At 53.6% G+C, this 23,241-nt stretch overlaps 3 protein-coding genes across 8 annotated transcripts; 2 read left to right on the plus strand and 1 right to left on the minus strand.

The window, feature by feature from the left end:
- Positions 1-127: 127 nt before the first annotated feature.
- ATG9A (autophagy related 9A) lies at positions 128-9,688 on the plus strand. Of its 5 annotated transcripts, none has more exons than XM_054585637.1 (16): positions 128-321; positions 1,289-1,347; positions 1,807-1,938; positions 2,052-2,095; positions 2,619-2,683; positions 3,463-3,624; positions 3,825-3,966; positions 4,206-4,954; positions 5,036-5,189; positions 5,293-5,472; positions 5,844-6,092; positions 6,305-6,483; positions 6,591-6,708; positions 7,800-8,022; positions 8,219-8,364; positions 8,626-9,688. In XM_054585637.1, the coding sequence occupies exons 3-16, from the start codon at positions 1,836-1,838 to the stop codon at positions 8,629-8,631; spliced, it is 2,520 nt and encodes an 839-aa protein (XP_054441612.1). In that variant the 5' UTR covers positions 128-321; positions 1,289-1,347; positions 1,807-1,835; the 3' UTR covers positions 8,632-9,688. The 5 variants fall into 5 exon arrangements, with proteins under 5 accessions (XP_054441612.1, XP_054441613.1, XP_054441614.1 ...); XM_054585638.1 differs by having other exon boundaries at positions 128-246; XM_054585639.1 differs by lacking the exon at positions 128-321 and adding an exon at positions 418-665.
- A 406-nt stretch (positions 9,689-10,094) lies between these two features.
- On the plus strand, positions 10,095-17,743 carry ABCB6 (ATP binding cassette subfamily B member 6 (LAN blood group)). Its single transcript, XM_054585636.1, has 19 exons — positions 10,095-10,904; positions 11,217-11,354; positions 11,600-11,786; positions 11,978-12,079; positions 12,255-12,438; positions 13,257-13,378; positions 14,141-14,250; positions 14,451-14,516; positions 14,689-14,814; positions 14,971-15,047; positions 15,136-15,199; positions 15,313-15,398; positions 15,593-15,650; positions 15,870-15,974; positions 16,391-16,565; positions 16,693-16,805; positions 17,042-17,136; positions 17,213-17,281; positions 17,455-17,743. Exons 1-19 carry the CDS (start codon positions 10,356-10,358, stop codon positions 17,552-17,554), a joined length of 2,526 nt encoding a protein of 841 aa, XP_054441611.1. The 5' UTR covers positions 10,095-10,355; the 3' UTR covers positions 17,555-17,743.
- Positions 17,744-17,854: 111 nt separating this feature from the next.
- Positions 17,855-20,726, minus strand: ZFAND2B (zinc finger AN1-type containing 2B). 2 transcript variants are annotated; one of them, XM_054585647.1, is made up of 10 exons: positions 20,672-20,726; positions 20,471-20,543; positions 20,097-20,191; positions 19,788-19,919; positions 19,505-19,656; positions 19,161-19,256; positions 19,025-19,085; positions 18,872-18,939; positions 18,473-18,545; positions 17,855-18,159 (listed from the first exon to the last, which is right to left on the minus strand). In XM_054585647.1, the coding sequence occupies exons 2-10, from the start codon at positions 20,523-20,525 to the stop codon at positions 18,121-18,123; spliced, it is 771 nt and encodes a 256-aa protein (XP_054441622.1). In that variant the 5' UTR covers positions 20,526-20,543; positions 20,672-20,726; the 3' UTR covers positions 17,855-18,120. The 2 variants fall into 2 exon arrangements, with proteins under 2 accessions (XP_054441622.1, XP_054441621.1); XM_054585646.1 differs by having other exon boundaries at positions 17,855-18,262.
- Between the last annotated feature and the right edge of the window lie 2,515 nt (positions 20,727-23,241).

Here is a 23,241-nt window from a genome sequence, read left to right on the forward strand (position 1 = left end):
CCAACACATGAGCCCCGCCCCACGTCGAGCTTCCTATTGGTCCTCTGACGGCCCGAGGCCCGCCTCTAGCTTTCAGTCCCGCCTTTGAGGCCAAGAATTGGCCGTTGTGTCTCCACCCCCCGTGCTCATTGGACAAGATGGCTGCGGTGACAGTGAGTGGCAGACGCCGGGCCTAGCTCTCTGGATCAGGCCGAGCCCAACGGAGCCGTCGGAGCCCCTGGAATCACCTGGGTCACGATTTCTGAGGTGAAACGCGAGGCCGGTTACTGGTTATCTCAGGGTCCGGGCAGGAGCTGGCCAAGGGTGTCCGCGGAGACCTAAGTGAGCTCGCGGCGGGTAACGGGGGTAGGGGCGTCGCGGGCGGGGTGGAGGCGCGCAGCCGGAATGTTTTGATAGCGGGGGCGCGCCGGCGGGGGCGCGCGCGGGCAGCGGGCCCGCGCGCAAGGTTGTCCGCTGTAGGGAACAGAGCCCTTGGCCTGGAGACGGGCGACCCTGGGGCGCGCTGGGCTCGGGTAGTGGCTGCTGAGTGTGGGGAGGCAACCCAGCCCACCTGAGGGATCGGCTGTCAGACTGGCTCCTTCCTCCAACATCTGCAGGAACCCTTGAGCCCAGGCGGGGCCGGCCGGGGTTCCATGGGCCCTGGGTTCACGTTGCCCCGGTGAGTGGTGAGTTCCGAGGGTTTGGTCAGCGCCTTTGGACCCAGGGTTCTCACTAACCCGGAGAGTCCCACCGGGGCCGGGCTCCAGGGCTCCAGGGCTCCAGGGCTCCAGGACTGGGTGAGTGGCACCTAGACCATGCCTGGCTTCGTGGACCTACGGAACACACTGTTTTCCCTGGATCCGCGTCAGGACTTCCCATCCAGGAGCTACGCCTGCCTGCGGGGCCTTCGGTGCCTGGGAAGCAGGGGAAGGGGTCGACCAGAAAGGTCCTCTTCACAAATGACTGTCATCTTGGGTTTTGGATTTTGGGCTTTGTGGACCCTGTTGGCCTCATTTCTGAGGCTGAGGTGGAGCAATGGAGAAACAGTTCAGAGGGGCCTTCCCACCTCAGGCCTGTACTGACAGAGTCCTCACAGCTTTTCAATAAGCCTCTTCTTGAGTTGAAGGAGTGGCCCTGTGTAGTACTACCAGAGGAAATGGAAATGTGCGCAGCCCTAGGCTGGAAGGGTGCACCCCGCGCCGGGTTTGGCCCCCTCTAAGTTGAGGAGGAAGGGTGGGTGGGGGCCTGGGAAGGTTGGGTTTTTTGTCCCCACTCCCTACGCTCTGGGGCCTGACACCTTCTCTTCCAGCACCTGCAGAGCGAGGGCATCAACCGGCTGGAGTGGAGCAGACACTGTCCATGGAGCTGGTAAGGCCATGTGCTTATTTCAAACCTTTGTTTACAAAGTACTTCCAGGCTTCCAGCTTCTTGGGAGGCCAGGTTTCTCCAGGAGTGCAGGGGGAGGGCTGCTTCTCTCCACTAATAGAAGCTGAAACAGCTCCCCAAAAGGGGCAGAGTCTGGCTTCAGGCCAGTGAGTCCTCAGCAGACACTCAGTCAAGGCTCTGGGAAAGAATCACTTCTCAGCCTTTTGGCTCAGACCAAGTGTAAAGGCTCTAGGAAAGACTGACCTCATTGGTCAGTTCAGGTCTCCCAAGCCATGAGTTTGCTGCTCTCCTTTCATTACTCCTCCTCCTCCTCTGTCTTTGAGCCAAGAAGACCGGTAATGGAGACCAAGGATTCTTCCTCACTCTTGATTTAGTAGGCAGGGCAGCAGACAAGCAGCGCCAGGGGCTGACCCAGGGTCTCTTCTTCCTCCTCACCGGCAGGTGGATAAGGTGGATAGGGGGCGGTGGTGATGGCGCAGTTTGACACTGAATACCAACGCCTAGAGGCCTCCTACAGCGATTCACCCCCGGGAGAGGAAGACCCATTGGTGCACGTCCCTGAGGGGAGCAAGTGTGAGTTCTTGGCAATTAGAGCGGGGGGGGGGCGTGGGGGAGAGTTGGTGGAGGAAGGCTGTGGGAGCAAGGGGCTTACATTCCTTCTGACATCTCTGCTCTTGTGCACGCAGCACCTTGGCACCACATCGAAAACCTTGATCTCTTCTTCTCTCGAATATCCTTTGTGTCTCTGTGTTGGAGCTCTGGGACCTTTAGCCCCCCTCTAAGCCAGGCCCCTATTGGGAAGTTTGGGTGGGTTTGACTACAATCCCTAGAAGGGGGGTAGAACTCTTGAAGCTAAAAGAAGATGGGGAAATAATGATTGTTGTAAATAGTGATACCCCATGTTTACCAAGAGCTATGTGCCTTTCACTTTGTGGTGTTAATTTATAAGGAAACTCTCTAAGGGTGATCCTCCTTTTTGATGGGATTCTAATAATCATAATAATGTCTTTTGACTCATTCTCTGTCACTTCTGTGTTAAATACTATATAAGCATTATCTTAGACCTAATAATCCTTTGAGAAAGGTGCTATTTTTCCCAATATACCACTGCAGACAAAAGCTTAAAGAGATTAAGTACTTGGCCAAAATCATGTGGCCAAAAAGTCCTAGAGCTAGGACTTAAGCTCAGGTATGTGCCACCAAAGTCTGTGCTCTTGATTGCTCTATCAACCACTTTTTCTTAAGAATTACACGTTTATAATCTACATCAGAAGAATGGCTTCACTTGTATGCTCATCGGGGAGATCTTTGAGCTCATGTAAGTATAAAAATGGATGGATGATTTGGTGAAGGAATACATCTCAGTCTTTCTTCTCCTTGACCTCACCCCTGGCCATCCCTGCCAATGCATCTCCGTCCTATGCTCAATATTCTTCAAACCTTTGTAGTTCAGAGACTGGGAATGGCACCAAAATTTACAACCTTCACCTTTTTTTATTTCCCATATGAGGAAAACTTTCTAAGTTCTATCTCTTTCATGAACAGACTTGATCGTTTCCTCAGGGCTCCAATGTAATGGGCATGGTTCATTCAGAGATGTCACCCGCTTGAAGAAAGTGTCTCTGTTCTGCCTTGGTTGCACCTTAGGCCTGCTGCTGGTCAGAGAGCCTTCTAAGAGGAAGGAGCCTATGGCCTTGCCAAAGAGGAAGGGGTTGGGAAACCCTCCCTCAATAAGAAAAGAGTTCAAATCCCCCCAAGGGCTTCTTACTACCAGATCAAAAGGAAATCAAAGACCAGGAAACAGATAACAATCACAAGACTTTTGAAAGAAGAGTCTTCTGTAAGTGGTGGTAGAGATGACTAGGAGACTGGGAAGGGGACTGATTCTGTAGGGCCTGAGGCGAAGAAGAAAAAAATAAAAGCTTGTTTGTGGAGCTGAGCAGTAGAGGGAGAGCCCACTGGGAGTTATCCAGCCCTTCCATTTCCCAGAGGCTGTTCGTTATCTTGTTGTACTCCTTTCAGACTCGGCTCTTTCCTACTTTATTTCACTGGTGCCTCTCTGATTCTTGGGCCGTACCCCTCTTCCCAACTCCCCAGGCAGTTCCTCTTTGTGGTTGCCTTCACCACCTTTCTGGTCAGCTGTGTGGACTATGACATCCTATTTGCCAACAAGATGGTGAACCACAGTCTTCACCCTACCGAGCCCGTCAAGGTCACTCTGCCAGATGCCTTTTTGCCTGCCCAAGTCTGTAGTGCCAGGTAAGGGCTACCGTTCAGAGGGCATCAGAGCCTAGAGTTCTGTTAGCGGAGGCGGGGGGAACTGGAGTGGAATGTGAAGCAGTAACACATTCATTAGAACACAGACTCTGCCTCAGCCTCACTGAATCCTTCAGTGGAGCAGCATGTCTGCCAAGATTCCTTAAGGGCACCCCTCTTTTCCCTTTTTTTCCCCTCACCAGGATTCAGGAAAATGGCTCCCTCATCACCATCCTGGTCATTGCTGGTGTCTTTTGGGTCCACCGGCTTATCAAGTTCATCTATAACATTTGCTGCTACTGGGAGATCCACTCCTTCTACCTGCACGCTCTGCGCATCCCCATGGTGAGACTGGGAAGTTAGGCAGTTAGCACCATAGCCCAAGCCATCTTCTGCAGCTTGGGAAGGGTGGGCTGCATTCCCGGACATCAGGCATCCTCAGCCATCATTGGCAGACCAGAGAGTGTCTGCTTAAGGGTTCTACTCAGCTAAGCACAGGACCCCTGACCCTCACACCTAATGCAGGGCAAGGGGTCAGGGCAACTCCCCCACCTTCCATACCTTGTCTCTTCCCCACCCCACAGTCAGCCCTTCCATACTGCACGTGGCAGGAAGTGCAGGCCCGGATTGTGCAGACCCAGAAAGAGCACCAGATCTGCATCCACAAGCGTGAACTGACAGAGTTGGACATCTACCACCGCATCCTCCGTTTCCAGAACTACATGGTGGCGCTGGTTAACAAATCCCTCCTGCCCCTGCGCTTCCGACTGCCCGGCCTCGGGGAAGTTGTCTTCTTCACCCGTGGCCTCAAGTACAACTTCGAGCTGATCCTCTTCTGGGGACCTGGCTCTCTGTTTCTCAATGAATGGAGCCTCAAGGCTGAGTACAAACGTGGGGGGCAACGTCTAGAGCTGGCCCAGCGCCTCAGCAACCGCATCCTGTGGATTGGCATTGCCAACTTCCTGCTGTGCCCCCTCATCCTCATCTGGCAGATCCTCTATGCCTTCTTCAGCTATGCTGAGGTGCTGAAGCGAGAGCCAGGGGCCCTGGGAGCACGCTGCTGGTCACTGTATGGCCGCTGCTACCTCCGCCACTTCAACGAGCTGGAGCATGAGCTGCAGTCCCGCCTCAACCGTGGCTACAAGCCTGCCTCCAAGTACATGAATTGCTTCTTGTCACCTCTGCTGACACTGCTGGCCAAGAATGGTGCCTTCTTTGCTGGTTCCATCCTGGCCGTGCTTATTGCCCTCACCATCTACGACGAAGATGTTTTAGCTGTGGAACATGTCCTCACCACCGTTACACTCCTGGGGGTCACTGTGACCGTGTGCAGGTGGGCAGGGTAGCAGGTGGGAGCAAGCCAACTAACGTTCCCTGGCAAGGCTGACATCTCACCGTAACCCTGATCCCATAGATCCTTTATCCCGGACCAGCACATGGTGTTCTGCCCTGAGCAGCTGCTCCGCGTGATCCTCGCTCACATCCACTACATGCCTGACCACTGGCAGGGTAATGCCCACCGCTCGCAGACCCGGGACGAGTTTGCCCAGCTCTTCCAGTACAAGGCAGTGAGTGGAGTTGGAGTTAGGGCCTGCTAGAAACTGGCTGATTGCTCGGTGGTGAGGGCAGGGATCCCTCCTGCTCTCATGACCTTGGTTTCCTCCCTTTTAGGTGTTCATCTTGGAGGAGTTACTGAGCCCCATTGTCACACCCCTCATTCTCATCTTCTGCCTGCGTCCACGGGCCCTGGAGATTATAGACTTCTTCCGTAATTTCACCGTGGAGGTCGTTGGCGTTGGAGATACCTGCTCCTTTGCCCAGATGGATGTTCGCCAGCATGGGCATCCCCAGGTACTGGGTGAGGAGGGGGGCAGGTGGCCAGACGTGGTGTTGGCAAACTGCTAAAAGGCACCCCTTCTGAGCCAACACATCCCAAAAAGGCAGCCCTGTACCAGGGCACACACTGCTTGATAAACAGGAGCCTGGGCTGGATTTTAGCCCTAAACTTGTACCCTTGGCCAAGAAGCTCCCTTGCAAAAGGTACAAGCCAAGCAGTTACCCCAGCATGTGGCCACTCCTGGGGTAGGCACCAGGGCCCTGGACAAAATACAGCAGTGCATTGCGGTCTCTGTCCTCCAGGGGCAAAGCCTGTCCCCTAGCAGGAAACGTACCAAAAGGATTCCTATAAGGCAACTGTCCTCACTGTAGCCTCCCTTGTACAGTGGCTCTCTGCTGGTCAGACCGAGGCCTCCGTGTACCAACAAGCCGAGGATGGGAAGACAGAGTTGTCACTCATGCACTTTGCCATCACCAACCCTGGCTGGCAGCCACCACGTGAGAGCACAGCCTTCCTGGGTTTCCTCAAGGAACAGGTTCAGCGGGACGGAGCAGCTGCGGGCCTTGCCCAAGGGGGTCTTCTCCCTGAAAATGCCCTCTTTACATCCATCCAGTCTTTACAGTCTGAGTCTGAGGTGTGTTCCTGGGGACTGGGAGCTGATGGGCAGAGCTGATGGGCAGAGTTGATGGGCAGGAAATGGAGTATAGGGTAGGCATGGGTGCAAGGGCCTACCCTATAGTTTTCCTTCTGTCTGTTCAGTCTGCGCCATTGGGTCCTGATGTATACCGGGGGCCCCAGAGGTCTCCCTCCTGCCCTGAGAATTCTACTCACCCCTTTCTTTTGTAGCCACTGAGCCTTATTGCAAATGTGGTAGCCGGCTCATCCTGTCGGGGCCCCTCATTGCCCAGAGACCTGCAAGGCTCCAGGCACAGAGCTGAAGTTGCCTCCGCCCTGCGCTCCTTCTCCCCTCTGCAACCTGGTCAGGTTCCCACGGGCCGGGCTCCTAGCACCATGACAGGCTCTGGGTAAGTAGAGTTGGGTCAGGATGGGAGGGCATGGCAGTTGCACCTAACAACTTGTGTGGGTCTCAGAAATGTTGATGACTGCTGTATGTCTGTGCTGGGAGGGACAGGGTGGATGCCAGGACAGCCAGCTCCGGGAGCAGTGTGTGGGAAGGACAGCTGCAGAGCCTGGTGCTGTCAGAATATGCATCCACCGAGATGAGCCTGCACGCCCTCTATATGCACCAGGTGAGTGGACAACAAGGGGTAGGGCCCTAGAGCCAAGGTGGCAGGTGAAAGATAGAACAGAGCAGTGGTCCCCAACCTTTTTGGCACCAGGGATCAGTTTCATGGAAAACAATTTTTCCCCAGATGGGGGGTGGCGGTCGGGGGGTGGTGGTAGACAGGAGGCAGAGCTCAGGTGGTAATGCAGGTGAAGCTTCTCTCACTCACCTGCCTACCGCTCACCTGTGGCTGTGAGGCCCTGTTCCTAACAGACCACAGACCAGGGCCCGTCTATGGCCCGGGGGCTGAGGATCCCTGGAATAGAGGACAAAGCTGGGTCCTTGCCATGCTGGAAAGAAAAAGAATAGAACAAAGGGTTTTAGACATGGAGACGCAAGTCATAGGTTCAAGTCCCTGCTCTGCCATTTACCTGCTCTGCAATCTCTGTTCTAACATATACCTTCTTACTATCCTTCTAGCCAAGCTTATTCTCATCCAGGGCCTTTAGACGCTGTGGTTTCCCCTGCCAAGAATCCCCTTCCCTGAGATATTCATATGACTCCCTCTTCCTTATTCAGGTCTCTGCTCTTACCTTTTCCATGAGACCATCTCTGGCCACCCTGAGTAAAAGCCTCCATTGTCTGCCCTTCTGAATCTCCCTGCTGTATTGTTCTCCATAGTATTTAGCACCATCTGACATATTGAATTTTTTCCTTATTTGTTTACTGTCTTTTCCTCTCCCTCTCTCCCTCCCTCCCTCCCTCCCAAGTGTATAGGCCCCACAAGGGCTGGGATTTTTGTCTGTTTTTCCCTGCTCTATACCCAGCCCCTAAAAGAGTGCCTGGCACTTAGATCCACAGTTTGTTCTTCAATCAAATGACTATGTAAAATGAGTGCTATTAAAACCTGTGCAATGACTTGTTCCAGGGGTCTGCTATGAATTTAACCTGTAAAACATCATTTGTATGTTACACACTACTAACACAATAGGTACTCTGGGTCAGTGATTCTAGGTGAGGTGGTCTAAGTAGGAAGTGGCTGATACCATGGTGAGAAGCAGCTGTTTCAGATGGATACCCTTCTGTTCCCAATTAATGAGCTCCTCCACTTCTCAGCTCCACAAGCAGCAGGCTCAGGCTGAACCAGAGCGGCATGTGTGGCACCGCCGGGAAAGTGATGAGAGTGGGGAGAGTGCTCCTGAAGAGGGGGCAGAGGGGGCCCGGGCTCCCCAGCCTATCCCCCGCTCTGCCAGCTATCCCTGCACTGCACCCCGGCCTGGAGCACCTGAGACCACTGCCCTGCAAGGGGGCTTCCAGAAGCGCTACGGGGGCATCACAGGTATTCGGTGGGCATACAGGAGGACATAACCATCAGGGAAGGGTGGCTCTTTTGGGGCCTCTCGGGAAAGAGGTCAGAGGAACCAGGCCAAGGAGAATAACTCCTCCCTGCCCTCACCCAGGGCAGCCCCAGAACCCTTCTCCTCATTCCTGTTTGTATTAATTCATTCTAAGAATATGTTTATTTGTGTCTCTAGATCCTGGCACAGTGCCCAGGGCTCCCTCTCACCTCTCCCGGCTGCCCCTTGGAGGGTGGGCCGAAGATGGACAGTCAGTATCAAGGCACCCAGAGCCCGTGCCAGAGGAGGGCTCAGAGGATGAGCTTCCCCCGCAGGTGCACAAGGTAAGGGCCCCAGGACCCGATAACAAATGCCAGAAGTAGTAACTTTCATACTCCTGCAAAGGTAGGCCCCTCAAGCACAGATACTGCACCCTCCCCTCCAAAGTGGAGATACTCCCCTTTCTTTCCTATCTTAGATCCAGGGCTTGATTTTTCCTTCGCTTACTTCCCCAGGAACCAAGCTTTCCTTTTCCAATATCTCCATGCTTCTGTTGGGTAAACAGCTGAAGACTATCTCTACTACCAACCCTTTTCTTTCCACAGGTATAGACAAGGCTGAGGAGGGTCCCTGTGCCCCAGGATGGAGGCCTCTGTTGCCCTGCCATCCCATCGGCCCGCCATGGAGGGCTTCTCTGAGTGTTGCCTGGCTCCACGCGTGTGGTGTTTGTGTGTCCGTGCCTGGCCAAGGGAGGTGCCAATACTGGGCTCGCCACAGCCCTAGGAGAGAAATTGGGGGCCTAGGAACCGGGGCACACAGGACTCCAGCTCATCTCCAGGAACCCCCATGGCTCAGAGTGTGGTGCTAGAAACTGGTCCCCAGCCCCAGTACTGCCACCTTTGCACCCACCCCTGCAGATCTCCAGAGGACTGCCCACCACAGAAGCTGCCAAGCAGGGAGAACCTGTGCCAACTGTGGAATGGGGAGGTTGGGCCTGGACCCTCAACCTCTGTGGCCTCCCTGTCCTGGCCCTGAACAGATGAGCAGCTCAGGCTGTGGCCCTTACCTCACCCCCAGTTCTCTCCCAGTGCTGCAGCCTGCTCACCCCTCTCCTTCCTGCACATCACTGGCATGTGTGCTGCTTGCTCTGGTTCTGTTCGCTTGCTCCCCTTCTGTTCAGCCTCTGATTTGCATTGGTGTAGAGGTCCTAGCTCTCAGCTCCTCTCATGCAATTTTTTGACACTAGGAGGGAAGTTTTCTGAATTGCAAGAGCAGGATGGAAATGTTTTGCTGCCCTATCCAATTTTTCGGATGGGGCCCTGGGAGACTGAGGCCTTCCTGTCCCCCATTACTGCATATTGTACCCCCCTCCGTCCGCCCCTCCCCCCCTGCACAAGGGACAGGGTTGGAGTGTGCCCTGGTCTGTCTACCTCCCAGCGAGAAAGCTGTGGCCTGCCTCCTGCTGTCCCCTAGAGGGGGACAAAGGGGCGACAGGATGGCCTCGCCCTAGGCTTTGGGCTGCCGCATTGCATGCTGGGACTCAGCTCTTACTCCGCCCCACCCCTCTCTGAGCTCTGGTCCGGGTGAATTGCCCTTCCTGAACTCACAGCCCTACGCGGTGGGGACCGTGTACAGCTTGATAAACCCTTAATAAAGAAGGGACTTTGACCAGGTTGCGGCCTTGTTGTTTCGCGTGGCTCTGGTTCTGGGAATGAGAGGTGCGTGCGATCCCTCCAGATGGCCGGGGTCCGGGGTGGGCCCTATAGGAAAGTGGGCCTGTGGAGTGGCTCGGACGCACTGAGCTAGCTGGCTTTAGCGGAAGAGCCGTTTTGGATCCGGATCTGCAACTCCTTGGAGGTCAAGGTCTCCAGCCTGACTGGGGACTAGAGTTCCCACTCTGAGCACGTGACCAAGTTGACTCTGCCGCTCTATTTTGCCTTCCCCATTTGTACCACTTACCCCCGCCCCTTCGGTGACATTTGGCCAATGGGCACCCTGGGTAGGGACTGGAGGCGGGCACAGTGGGCCGGGCTGCACAGCGGCTGAGTCAGAAATAATTCCTGTCGCTGGGAAATAATTAGCGGGAGAGGGTCCTGAGCCGGGAGCAAGGCGCAGGAGGGAGGAGACGGCATACGTGCCCTGCGTGAGTGCGTAGTGGCGCGTGCGCGAAGAGAGTGGGCGGTGTGGTTGGGTCCACGTGCAATCCTGACAGCGACCCCCGCGGCTCCATGACCCGAGACTCCCCATCCCGGCCGTCCGTGACCCTCCCCGAGAGGCCGGTTTCGTTCTCTCGTCCCGCAGTCCCTGCAGCCTCGGCCTGCGGCCACACACTGCCATGGTGACTGTGGGCAACTACTGCGAGGCTGAAGGGCCCGCGGGTCCGGCTTGGGTGAAGGGTGGCTTGAGTCCCTGCTTCTTCTTCACGCTCACACCCTCAGTGCTGACGGCCCTGGCGGCTCTGGCCTTGGTGCTGGCTCTTCCCTGCAAGCGTCGGGAGCGGCCAGGTGTTGCCGAAGCGCTGTCTTGGGGGGCCGGCCCTCGTGTCGCTCCCTATGTGCTGCAGCTGCTTCTGGCCACACTTCAGGTGGCATTGCCTCTAGCCGGTCTGGTTGGTCGAGTGGGCACTGCCCAGGGAGCCCCGCTGCCAGGTTACCTACTGCTGGCTTCCGTACTGGGGACTCTGGCCAGCGCCTGTGGCTTGGGGCTGCTCATCGTCGAACGGAGCCAGGCACGGCAGAAGCTAGCAATGGGCGCCTGGATCAAATTCAGTCACAGCGCGGGTCTCCTGCTCCTCTGGACTGTGGCGTTTGCCACCGAGAACTTGGCCCTGGTGTCTTGGAACAACCGGCAATGGTGGTGGGCAAGGGCAGACCTGGGACAGCAGGTGAGGGACCTGATGGGGGACGGGAAGCATGCGTGGCAAGGGCTGGGGAGAAGGATGTCAGGTCTGATCGTACTGGCTCCATGCTTTGGGCTGACTGTAAGAAACGGAAGAGGGGAGGGGCTGGCACTGGCTGGGAGCTGATAGCCGGCTGGTGGGGTGTGTCTGTGCTGAGTCACTGTGGATTGTTTCTGGAGCCTATTAGATGCTGGGCCCCTGAGAAGGACCTGGATGCATGCCCTAAAGCTGTATTATCAGTAGTAACAATGGTATTTGGCCCTGTTTGATACTCTCCCCGCATATGTTTCATTCTAGGTTCAGTTTAGCCTGTGGGTGCTGCGATATGTGGTGTCTGGAGGGCTTTTTGTACTAGGGTTCTGGGCCCCTGGACTTCGTCCACAGTCATACACCTTTCGGGTCAATGAAGAGGACCAAGATGTCGAGAGGAGCCAGGTATACCTTAGTATCTGAATCTTAGGATCTGTCTTAATCTCTGTCATCATTTTTCCCCACCGTAATAAACTATTTCCCAAAGTTCACATTGTACCCTGTTAGCCTTTCTGACCCCATGAAGGGTTCTTTGTGGGTCTAAGATGCCTGAGAGCTATAATCCCATACATTTTCCTCAGAAGGTTTCTGACTAGTGCACTTCTTTTTGATTTCTGAGCTTCCCTCTTCTATGTGTTTCACCATCCTAGGTTCAGTCAACAGAGGGACCACCACTGTCTACCTGGCGAGACCTCGGCAGGAAGCTCCGCCTGCTGAGTGGTTACCTGTGGCCCCGGGGGAGTCCAGCCCTGCAACTTGTTGTGCTCATCTGCCTGGGGCTCATGGGGTTGGACCGGGGACTGAACGTGTTGGTCCCCATCTTCTCTAGGGACATAGGTGAGGGGGAAAAAGAGTGTTAGCTCAGTGCTCTGGTCCTTCATTGGCCTGGTGGGTGGGGGGACCCTAACATAGGGCCACAGAGTTGGGAACTCGGTGCTCAGAAAGAAGCTATGGCTGGTGCCTGGGGCAGTCTCTTCTGAAGAGAGCCCTAGGGGCCATAAGTGGGCTTTGACTCATTTTCTCCATAGTGAACTTGCTGACTGAGAAGGCACCTTGGAACTCCCTGGCCTGGACTGTTACCACCTACGTCTTTCTCAAGTTCCTCCAGGGGGGTGGCACTGGCAGTACAGGTATGAAGGATTCTCACTCTGGTTGGTACGGCCCCTTCCCCTCTTCCTGATATTCCTCTCCCACAGTTATCTCTACCCTGGGCCCTTTGGTGCTTTCCAGCCTTTCACATCTGGGCTCTGGGCTGATGTCATTTGGCCCCTCAGCCCTCCTGAAGCCTCCCCCCGCTCCCCCCAGGCTTCGTGAGCAACCTTCGCACGTTCCTGTGGATCAACGTGCAGCAGTTCACATCACGGAGGGTGGAGCTGCGCCTCTTCTCCCACCTGCATGAGCTCTCACTGCGCTGGCACCTGGGGCGCCGTACCGGGGAAGTGCTGCGGATCGTGGACCGGGGCACATCCAGTGTCACTGGACTGCTCAGGTGTCAGGCCTGTGGAAAGGGAGGGATGGGGGTGGGACTGGAAGAGCTGGGATGGAGGGGCTGTCGGAACAGACCCAGCCTGCGGAGCAGCCCCTCTGCCCTCTTTCGTTTTCTAATAAGATTAACGTACAGCCTACGGCCACACCACCCTGAGCCAGCCCCATCTCGCCCGATCACAGAAGATTAATGTACATATGCTCTCCTAATAACTTAAATTGAGAGCACATCTCTTGAATTCCACTCTCTTCTCCAGAGGTTCCCACTCCATTTGGTATGAGTTCTGCCTCTTTGCATTTTTACATATATGTGTGCAGACTCCCAGAACTAAAGTGGTACTGTGTGAGTTTTTCACAAAACAAACAATATCATGATATAGGCATCATTCTCAGATGCTTTATTAATAAAACATTATGGAGATGTATTCTCATCTGAGCATGAAGATCTTTTTTTGTTATGATTGACCCAGAGCATTCTGTAGTTTGGGCATGCTGTATTTCATGTAGCCATCCACCTCTTGAGGGGCATTTGGCTTGATTCCAGTCTGTTGCTATTGAAAACAAAACACTGCACTGAAACTCTGGCTATTTATTTTTTTTAGAGAGGGGAAGGGAGGGAGAAAGAGAGGGAGAGAAACACCATTGTATGGTTGCCTCTCAAGTGCCCTCCACTGGGGACCTGGCTGCAACCCAGGCATATGCCCTGACTGGGAATTGAACAAGCAACCTTTGGCCTTTGGTTTGTAGTCTGGTGCTCAGTCCACTGAGCCACACCAGCCAGAGCCCCTTAAACCTTTCTTTGTCACTTGACTCCCCTCCCAGCTACCTGGTATTCAACATTATCCCCACGCTGGCTGACATCATCATTGGCATCATCTACTTCAGCATGTTCTTCAACGCCTGGTTTGGCCTCATTGTGTTCCTGTGCATGAGTCTTTACCTCAGTGAGTAGTGATTGGTGAAACCCGCTCCCTGAACTCTGAACTCTTTCAAGGACTCCCTTAGGCATGAGCCCTGACCCCATTTGGGTGACCCAGTTTGGAAGGCTGTAGATTAGTGGACTTGAATAGTCCCCTGCTGCTCCCCAACTTTGAGGGTGAACATGCTCCTCTGCCAATGGAACCTTAGCTCAACCTGCGTGGAGGACTAGAGCATTCTGCTCACATTAGATGCCCATTGTGGATACAGGTCAAGGAAAAACCTCACTATGTAACAGATGTAGCTTGCCTTAATTTGTTCGCCAAAAGCATTTTCTTTTTTTTTTTTTTAAGAAGAATCTATTTTTTAAAGGATTTATTTATTTTCAGAAAGAGGGGAAGTTGGAGAGAAAAAGAGGGAAAGAAACATCAACATGTGGTTGCCTCTCATGTGCCTCCAACTGGCGATCCGGCCCACAACCCAGGCATGTGCCCTGACAGGGAATAGAACTGGCAACCCTTCAGTTTGCAGGCCGGCACCCAATCCACTGAGCCATGCCAGCCAGGGCCAAAAGCATTTTCATACATGAGGCTTTCTACAGGCTGCAAAGATATCTTGGACATAGCCCCTTCCCTCAGAGAGCTTAGGGTGTTCTTCCTAAAGAATCTGGGTCTCTGGGCTGTAGTGCAGGATTAGTGTGTAGAAGACAGCAGACATACACAGGTGGTCTTTGCTGTTGGGAGTGATGTCTTGATCTCTTCTCCTTTCATCTCCTCCTCCCTCTCTAGTCCTGACCATTGTGGTCACTGAGTGGAGAACAAAGTTTCGACGTGCTATGAACACACAGGAGAATGCTACCCGGGCACGAGCTGTGGACTCTTTGCTAAACTTTGAGACGGTAACGGAGGCCTCAGTGGCAGTGGTGTGAGGCACAGAGATGGGGAGAAGTGGGTCTGGGATCACTGGGGCTGCTGGGGAGCTGAAAGGGTGCGAGGTGTGCTGCTTAAAATTAGGAAGGAGGGATTGGGGATCTGGAGGCAGCGATCCAGGTGCTGAATGCTACAGCCCTGTCAACCAATGGTGCTTTGAATTCATCAGGTGAAGTATTACAATGCGGAGGGTTATGAAGTGGATCGCTATCGAGAGGCCATCTTAAAATATCAGGTGAGGATGCTAGTTTGAGGCCTACTGAGAGCAATGATCTGGCATTATGGAATTGCCAGAGCCCACAGGAGTAAAATCTGGGCTGTGAGGTTGAAGGACTCTGGGCCCAGTTTTGGATTTGATGATGGTCAGCACATGTGTGACAATCCTCTGTCCTGTGTAATTTCCACAGGGTTTGGAGTGGAAGTCAAGCGCTTCACTGGTTTTGCTAAATCAGACTCAGAACCTGGTGATTGGAGTTGGGCTGCTCAGTGGCTCATTACTTTGCGCATACTTTGTCAGTGAGCAGAAGCTGCAGGTGAGGGAATTGTGCTGGGGACAAGGAAGAGGGGCCTGGGGCCTGTGTCTGGGCCACCAGGCTCCTGGGTGGGAAGCGGAGAGATCACAGGAGGAAGTAGGGAGGGTGACACTGAAGGCCTCTCATGACTTGGCCCTCTTCCCTGGATCTCCACAGGTTGGGGACTTTGTGCTCTTTGGCACCTACATCATCCAGCTATACATGCCCCTCAACTGGTTTGGCACCTACTACAGGTAACCTCATCCCCGGCCCTCACCTACCCAGGCACATTGTTATTTCCCCAGCTCTTTGGAGGAGCTCCAACCAGCCTTCTTCTTATAGGATGATCCAGACCAACTTCATTGACATGGAGAACATGTTTGACCTGCTGAAGGAAGAGACAGAGGTGAGTGAAGAGAGAGGAGTTGGGTTTTGGGGAGTGGGAGCCTGCATGGTGTTTCTTGTATCTGGAGAATACCAGACCTGTAATTGCGACACACAGTGGTGGCACTCTCCCAGGTGAAGGACCTTCCTGGAGCCGGGCCCCTTCACTTTCAGAGGGGCCAGATTGAGTTTGAGAACGTGCATTTCAGCTACGCCGATGGGTGAGCCCCTCACCTCTTGCCATCCCAAGGCCCCTTCCCACTGTCCACTTACACACTGCCTCCCTGCCCCTCATCCCTGCTTCTTGGGAAGAGAGCCCAAGCAGGGGAGGGGCAGGGTCCAGTAGTAGCTCTGTTGCTGGAAGAGGGCACTGGGAGTGCCCAGGCCTGCTGACCGTGCCCGCTGTTCCTTGCAGACGGGAGACCCTGCAGGATGTGTCTTTCAGTGTGATGCCTGGACAGACCCTGGCGCTGGTAAGAGGAGACCCAGTCACTTGGCACAGCCTCCTCCGCCTTCCCTTATTCCAGTGCCCATAGTAGCTTGTGACCCAGGCTGGGAGTCAGAGACCCCTGTCGTGATGGATCACAGGAGTGAATGTGGCAGCCTCCGTGGACATTGGTGGCCTCTTAGAGAGAAAGCATTAAAAGCCCATGGGCCCAGGAATGGTTTTCCTCTTGTTTCCAATGCAATAGGTGGGCCCATCTGGAGCAGGGAAGAGCACAATTTTGCGCCTGCTGTTTCGCTTCTATGATATCACCTCTGGCTGCATCCGGATAGATGGTCAGGATATTTCACAGGTGAGGTTGTTTGGGAGAAAACTGTCATTTAGGGGCCTGTGTGTAGGAAAATGGTTAAGTGCTGAGCATCCAGGAAGAGGAGATGTCACCTCTACAAAAAGCTTGGGCAGGAGACCTCAGTCCTTCTGCCACCACCTGACCTACACAAGTAAAAGAGTCAAGAGAGTGATTTGTATGGTGCTGTACAGGGTACAAAGATCTGCAGCAGTCTAGGGAAGTGGGGAGAGAAAGTGAATTTTCTTTTTATCTTTGGGGAAACGGAGAGGTTGAGTGATTTGCCCACACAGCTGGGATTTGGGGGGTTGGTGGCGGGAAAGGCCAGGGCCTTTCGTCACATTTGCTTTGCGCAGCCCATCCTGCCTCCCAGGCCTGCAGGGAATCTCACAGGCCAGGGTTATGTGGTCTCTTGGCCCCAGGTGACCCAGATCTCCCTCCGGTCTCACATCGGAGTTGTGCCGCAGGACACCGTCCTCTTCAATGACACCATTGCCAACAATATTCGCTATGGCCGCATCACAGCTGGGAACGATGAGGTGGAGGCTGCCGCCAAGGCTGCAGGCATCCATGATGCCATTATGGGTTTCCCTGAAGGTGAGCTTCCCTGGCCCAGTTTAACCCTGTTACTCCCTCTGACCTCTGTTCCGTCCCTTCCTTGCCTCATTCGGTCACAGAAAACAAGTTTATCTTGTGTGACTTGGGAGGTGGGCAATATCCACAGGGTACGAGACGCAGGTGGGCGAGCGGGGACTGAAGCTGAGTGGTGGGGAGAAGCAGCGAGTCGCCATCGCCCGCACCATCCTCAAGGCTCCCGACATCATTCTGCTGGATGAGGTGAGGGCCCTGGGCAGCCTTCACTTCTCCCTCCCGCCTGCCTGTGCACCAGCCATTCCTGCCGGGCAGTGTTTTCCATCTGGGAGACCACAAATCCATGTTTCACAAAACACCTTACAGTTCTCAAGCGCACACAAGGTTCTTTTTGATTCCCAAGGCCTCAACCAGTAGCTTGCATGCTCCTTCCCGTGGGGACTTGGGTGGCAGGAGCAGTTATACCCAGACCCTCTCTGCAGGCCACATCAGCGCTGGATACATCTAATGAGAGGGCCATCCAGGCTTCTCTGGCCAAAGTCTGCACCAACCGCACCACCATCGTAGTGGCACACAGGTATGGGACCGGGGCAACAGGCAGCAGGGCCCCCACCTTTGGTGGTGTGGTGGGTAACTGGTCTCTGGCTTCTCAGGCTCTCAACTGTGGTCAATGCTGACCAGATCCTCGTCATCAAGGATGGCTGCATCGTGGAGAGAGGACGGTAGGGAACGTGGCAGAATGGACAGGGCTGGGCCTCCGCATTGTGGGCCCAGGATACGGTTGTGAAGTTCCAGGACTTTCTGGAGGAGCTCTTGCCAAACCTCCGTTATCTCTGTGGGCTGGTGGCAAGGACTGTTGTAGTGAAACTAATTTACACTTTTCTCCTTGCCCCAGGCACGAGGCCCTGTTGTCCAGAGGTGGGGTGTATGCTGATATGTGGCAGCTGCAGCACGGGGGACAGGATGAAGGCTCTGAAGACATCACATCTGTTTAAGGCATGGTGACCAAAGTCGGGCCACTTCCCTCCCAAAGGGTAACTCAGAAGGGGATAAGATGTGTCCCTCTTCCCTGGCATATTTCACCCTGTTCTTGGGGTGTGGTGCTAGCTACAGTGAGGGAAAGGGACCTTTCAATAAAGCACTTTCTGGGGAAATAAAATTGTGGACTGTGCTAGGATCACTGTGACTTCATGGTGTGGCATATAGCAGTGGGCTTTTCACTTAGATCAGGTGAGCGTTCTTGACAGGACTCTACTGATTTTGGTTCGCAAAAAGAAACACACTACTTGGATATCTTTTTAACTACCAATATCCTTTATTCTTTTTTCCCAGGCCCCTGCCTGTCCTACCAGTGGGAACAACCCCGGTGTAGGAAGGATGACATGATGCAGGGGGTTGAGCGGGGCCTGGCCGGCATCCTCCGAGGGCCCCACCAGGGAACGGTTCATAGTTGCTCTCTGCCATGCAGCTGGAGAGGCCAGCAAGGCCTTGTGTTGGCTCAGTTCCACAAGCTGATTTCCTTAATGCTCCCTGGAGACAGCCTCTATGTCACTTCTCGTCTTCACTCCAGGCTGCTCCTGGCCTCCTCTCCCTGTGGACCCTAAAGGTGTGAGGGCCCAGTCCTCCTCAGGGGAGCCTCCCTCCCCAAGCCCAAGGCCCTAGCACAGGCTGCAGTTAGACGGCTTCAAGCTGCGGCTTTGGGCCTGGAGCGAGGAGAGGGGAAGACAGGGCGCAATGTCAAGGAAATGAGGGGACAGTTTTCACTTCTGAGCTTAGCTTGGGCTGTAGTCATACAGAAAACAAAAGGATAACCACCATTCCAAAACTTTTGACCACTTGGAAGAACCACTCCCCCCACCCCAACTCCTTACACCCTCCCAGTGCAGGATCCCACCTCTACCCCATCCTCATACCTGCTGCTGTTGGTACTCTGCCTCACTGGCTGACAGTGCTTGTGCTAAAGCTAAGTCTTCTTCCTCCTGAGAACTGGAAGAGAGGAGCAGTGTAAGTTGGATGACAACAATATCTAAAATGTAAACATCTGATCTGTTAGGCATGACTGTGCTGAGCACTTCCGAGTGTTATCTCAATCTCTGTACAACACTACAAGGTAGGTATTAGTGTGGTCCCATTTTATAGAGGAAATTAAGACCCTAATGGGTTAAAGAACTTGTCAAAGCTCATATAGTTAGTACGCTTAATTTTGGGCCCAAGTTTCTAACTATTACCTTGCAACAGGTTGGAGGGGTCCCACCTACCCTCTACCAAACAGAGCCCTTGCCCATATCCCACTCTTTCTCCAGAGTAGGTACCTTGGGACCTGGGGTTTGGTCTCTGCCAGGGACAATTCCAGGGCTCGCTGCAGAGCCTCATCCTCACTCTGCAAGAGGAGAAACAAGACCAACCGCTGTGGATGCTAGTCTGTGTGGGTTTGCTTCTGTCCTTCCAACCTCTGCCCAACTCACCAAGCCATTCTGCAAAGCAATCACTGGAGGGGCAGTCTGTGACGGAGACTGGGCTGTGGCTCTAAGGCAGACATTCAAGAGACAGAAGTCAGAGATGGGAAGGGTGAAAAGGGAGAGAAGAAACAGGCAGGCCTACCTGCTAGGAGAAGTAGATGAAGGCAAGGTCTGACTTGGCCTGGGGATGTTGCTTGTGGAAGAAGCCAGGCTCTGTGCTCTGGAAATGGCAGCAAGTCTGTAGGAAAGAGTCTTGACTGTCTCCAGGAGCAGTCAGCTTGCATACTCCTCCCAGGCCTTACCCAGAAAATCAGGAGGGGAGTTCCTCCAAGCAGTCGGGAAAAATATGCACTTGAAAAGAAGCCAAGACTGCCCTAGTCAAAGTGGACAGGGTTTAAGCTTCCCAGCTTGTAGTGATAAAGGCTGAATCAGTTCCAGAGAAATGGGGTAGTCCCAAAGGCAAGTAGAAGACTAGGCTGCAATTACCCTGCCCGGCTGGTTGGGTGCCCCTTCCCAGAGCAATCATGGTCCAGTGGGTGGCGATGCTTGATGCAGAAGTTTCGGCTACAGCGTTCACACGTTAGTTTCATCATCTCCCGCTGCCGGCAGCCAGAGCGTTCACACTTGTTGGTGAAGATCTGAGGTGGAGCAGGAAGGTTTGTCTCTGCTGAGACTCTGACCCCTTCTTCCAGCCCAATCAGAATAACTGTTCTAGTTTCCAGGCATCCATAGACCCAGCCGGGTCATGGCCATCCCTTCCAACACTTACCTTACGTTTCTGCTGTGCTGGATCCGAGCGACAGTCTCGGTCAATGTGCTCCCCCACAGCGCGGTCAGGGGGCTCCCCTCTGGCCACAGGCACAGGCACATTACAAAGTGGGCATACAGGTACTTGGATATCCTATAGTTAAGGAACAGGGCTCAGTCTGTGACCCACTTCCACTTCAAGCCAAACCCTAGGTCCTGAAAAGGACCTCCCAAAGACAATAAAGGAGAGGGAACAGAAGGCAAAGGGATGGCGAGGATTCTGCTCGCATCCTCCACCCGCCCCCCATCACCCTCAGACCATCCCGTCCACCTTTTGGTAAGCAGATCCACAGTGATGCTGAGCATAGGCTACATGGTCTGCGCAGAAGATGCCCGAGCAGGCGTCGCACTTGAGCGGCAGAAAATCTGCAGGGAGTACATCGGATTGCAGGTCCAGCGGGACCCTGACGTCGTTCCCGGTCAGTTAAGCCTTCCACTCAGGGGAAGGAAAACACCCATTTTATTTGCAACAAACCACTCGGGTCCTACTCCACTAACCTTAGCCACGCCCCTTCGACACCGCCCCAACTTCGAGCCCCGCCCCTCTCCGGCATTTCCAGCCCCCCGGAGTCGAGCCTTCGCCCCACCAGCAGCTCCAAGTCCCACTCCACCCAGCCGCACTCCATCTCGCGTTCCGCCCCTCACCCAAGCGCTGACAGCTCGGCTCAGAACAGTGAGCCCCGAGGTCCGGAAACTCCATTGCCGGGCCAGGCAGGGCCTGTTGGGAGAAGAACGATGCTGACTATCTCTAGGGCTCCCGCTCCGAGTTCGTACCACGACCCGCCACTCTGGGGGGCCCCCTGCCCCTCGCCCCTCCCCTTCCTCTCCCCGCCCAGCCGGGACTACCGGAGCCTCAGCGCCTCCCGGCCCGAGTGTCCCACTCCTCCCCCAGCGCGCACGGCGCACTGACGTCACCGCGTAGGGCGGGCACGTCTCGCGCCGTCGCCGGGCGGCTGGGGGAGCGTCCCAGCAGAGTCGACTCCTGCTGATGCTCCGCAAGGCTGGGAACTGAGTATAACCTGTGGCGAGCTTAGCTCCAGGAGGGGCGAAAGGCCCGACAAAGGCAAGGACAGTAGAAATGTTGGGGAAGGAGGGCTGACATGGTTTGGGGTCTTTCAGACGTCGTTCCTTCACCGCCTTCTCACTGTATCTAGCCACTTTTTTTTTTTTTTTAAGATTTTATTTACTTTTAGGGAGAGGGGAAGAGAGGGAGAGAAATATCAGCGTGCGAGAGATGCACTGAACATCCATCGGTTGCCTCTCCCACGACCCCAGCCCGGGACCCTGCCCGCAACCCAGGCCTGTGCCCTGACGGGGAATTGATCTGCAGGCCAGCGCCCAATCCACTGAGCCATAGTAGCCGGGGTGGTACCTAGCCATTACCTTCACGGCCACGGTTGCACTTAGTCTCCAGAGCTGCAGAACCTTTCCCCAAGTTTAGCTTTGATTCCCTTTCTGTAAGACTTCCCTGACCATTCCCAGTCTGAGATAAGTACACGAGCTATGTGATCTCCCTAGTTCTATTCTACCCGTATTATCTTATTGTACTCAGCTCTTTAAACGCACAAGCATACTACGAAGTTGTGAACCACGTCTGCCTTCTGTGTTAGGTCCCTAGCACCCAGCACAGTGCCTAGAACTGTGTGACTTAAGTTTGAATGCGAGTTACCTGCAGAGCTGGTTTTAAATGCAGATTCCTGGACCCTGAAACTTCTGATTTAGTAGGAAGCACCAAAGAGAATTCTGACACATTATCATCTACTACACTTTGAAAAACACGAGCCTTGAAATTCTGAGTGCTTATTAAATATTCCTGGGATGAAGCATGAGAATCACTGGATTGATGATGTCCTGCTTTTCCTCAGGGAGCGCCAGGTTGTGACCTTTCAGCTTCAGCATGCTTTGCTTCTCACATGCCTCTTGCCTCTCATGCCTGGGGATGGTCACATTCTATTTTCCCATAAGTTTGACTATGGGAACAAGTAAACAGGTGGAATAAAGTTTAGCAATGTCCTCCCAGATGGAGGGATAACCCAGGCCACAATTGGAAATGAAGGGACACTCTCTCCTCATTATTCCCCTCTCTGACCCACTCCAACTTTTGGCTCTGTTTCCCTGTATATTTGCTTTGTCCATCCTCACAGCTCTAATGCCAGTAGAAATTAAAAACATTTTTCCTGGTTCCTCAAGCAGAAGGCCTAATCTCCGCCCTGACTGTGACCTGTTGCCTTGACTTGGATCACCTGCCGAGCCCTGACCTGTGGGCTTATGGCCAGGGTATGTGGGCCTGGCCTGAGTCTCATGTTTGGAGGAAAGGAGTCACCTCCACCCAAAATGAAAATCAACCAGCTGACTTAGATAGTCCTTCCAAAAAATCTTAGAGAATCCATTCAACTCATTTCTTCTTTCAAGAATATATCCAGGGTCCTCCCACATGCCTGTTGCTGGATGATACATTCAAAGAAAAAGACAGGGTAATGTGGCAGTACATCTCAGGTACCCCATTCTGGTATTGACAAGTGTTATTCAAGCCAGAGCCTGAGGGGTAAGACGATGTTGGCTGGGTGAAGTCCTAGGGAGAAAGAAATGGGGTGGAAGGAGAGGATATTCCAGGCAGAGGAAACAGGAGGGAAAACAGCTGGAGATAAGAGAGAATGAACAAGATTCTTAAACAAGCTTTAAAAAAGCTTGGGGCCTCTGAATCTTCGGGTATGCGAGGAAGGCTGGAAGAGAAGTGAAGATGGAGAGCTAGCAGAGGCCAAATCACCTCGGGGAGTGGAGGCCACATCAGTCCTGAGAATTTTAACATAAATAGAATGAGAAACTATAGGTAACCTTAAGCAGGGAGTGACATGGTCAGATTTGTACTTTGAGAAAGTCACTCTGGCTTCAGGTGGAGAAAAGATTGGACAAAGTATGAGACTGGAAGAGGGGAGACCAGGCAGGAGGCTGTTGCTGTAATCCAGGCAAGAAATGATGATGTCCTGAACCAGAACGGGGACGATGCTTAGAATCATTGAGAGCTCAGCCCTGGCAGGGTGGGTCGGTTGGGTGGAGCGAGTCCCATACACCAAAGGCTTGTGAGTTTCATCCTAGGGCAGCGCACATACTTAGGTTGTGGGTTTGATCCCTGGTAGGGCACATCTGGGAGGCAACTGATCAATGTCCCCGCGCCCCCATGCCTTCCTCTTTCTCTCAAAGCAATGAAAAAATGTCCTCAGGTGAGAATTTAAAACAAAATTTTCTTACTACTTTTGAAAAACAAACATTATAAATACAAACATAACAATGTAAAATTGTAAGTTTAAAAACTATCATTAAATATAAATCATTTTAATATCAATTGTTAGCATATGAAATTAATAAAATATTAAAGTAAAAACTAAACCAATAAAAATTAAAATATAATTAATTGA

The sequence above is a fragment of the Pteronotus mesoamericanus genome, unplaced genomic scaffold, assembly GCF_021234165.1.
Source record: "Pteronotus mesoamericanus isolate MK-2021 breed Mesoamerican mustached bat unplaced genomic scaffold, CSHL_Meso_final contig_90, whole genome shotgun sequence".
In the NCBI taxonomy this organism is placed as follows: Eukaryota; Metazoa; Chordata; class Mammalia; order Chiroptera; family Mormoopidae; genus Pteronotus; species Pteronotus mesoamericanus.

Bases quoted from the DNA above. Each gene is read 5' to 3' on its own strand.
- ATG9A (XM_054585637.1), top strand. From the start codon at position 1,836: ATGGCGCAGTTTGACACTGAATACCAACGCCTAGAGGCCTCCTACAGC. The intron at 5,473-5,843 runs GTACTGGGTGAG...TCCCTTGTACAG, and splicing joins GCCAGCATGGGCATCCCCAG to TGGCTCTCTGCTGGTCAGAC. The intron at 8,023-8,218 runs GTATTCGGTGGG...TTGTGTCTCTAG, and splicing joins GCGCTACGGGGGCATCACAG to ATCCTGGCACAGTGCCCAGG.
- ABCB6 (XM_054585636.1), top strand. From the start codon at position 10,356: ATGGTGACTGTGGGCAACTACTGCGAGGCTGAAGGGCCCGCGGGTCCG. The intron at 13,379-14,140 runs GTGAGTAGTGAT...CTCCCTCTCTAG, and splicing joins GTGCATGAGTCTTTACCTCA to TCCTGACCATTGTGGTCACT. The intron at 15,651-15,869 runs GTAAGAGGAGAC...CCAATGCAATAG, and splicing joins CTGGACAGACCCTGGCGCTG to GTGGGCCCATCTGGAGCAGG.
- ZFAND2B (XM_054585646.1), bottom strand. From the start codon at position 20,525: ATGGAGTTTCCGGACCTCGGGGCTCACTGTTCTGAGCCGAGCTGTCAG. The intron at 20,192-20,470 runs GTGAGGGGCGGA...TACTCCCTGCAG, and splicing joins GCCGAGCTGTCAGCGCTTGG to ATTTTCTGCCGCTCAAGTGC. The intron at 19,920-20,096 runs GTGGACGGGATG...CCTTAACTATAG, and splicing joins GTGGATCTGCTTACCAAAAG to GATATCCAAGTACCTGTATG.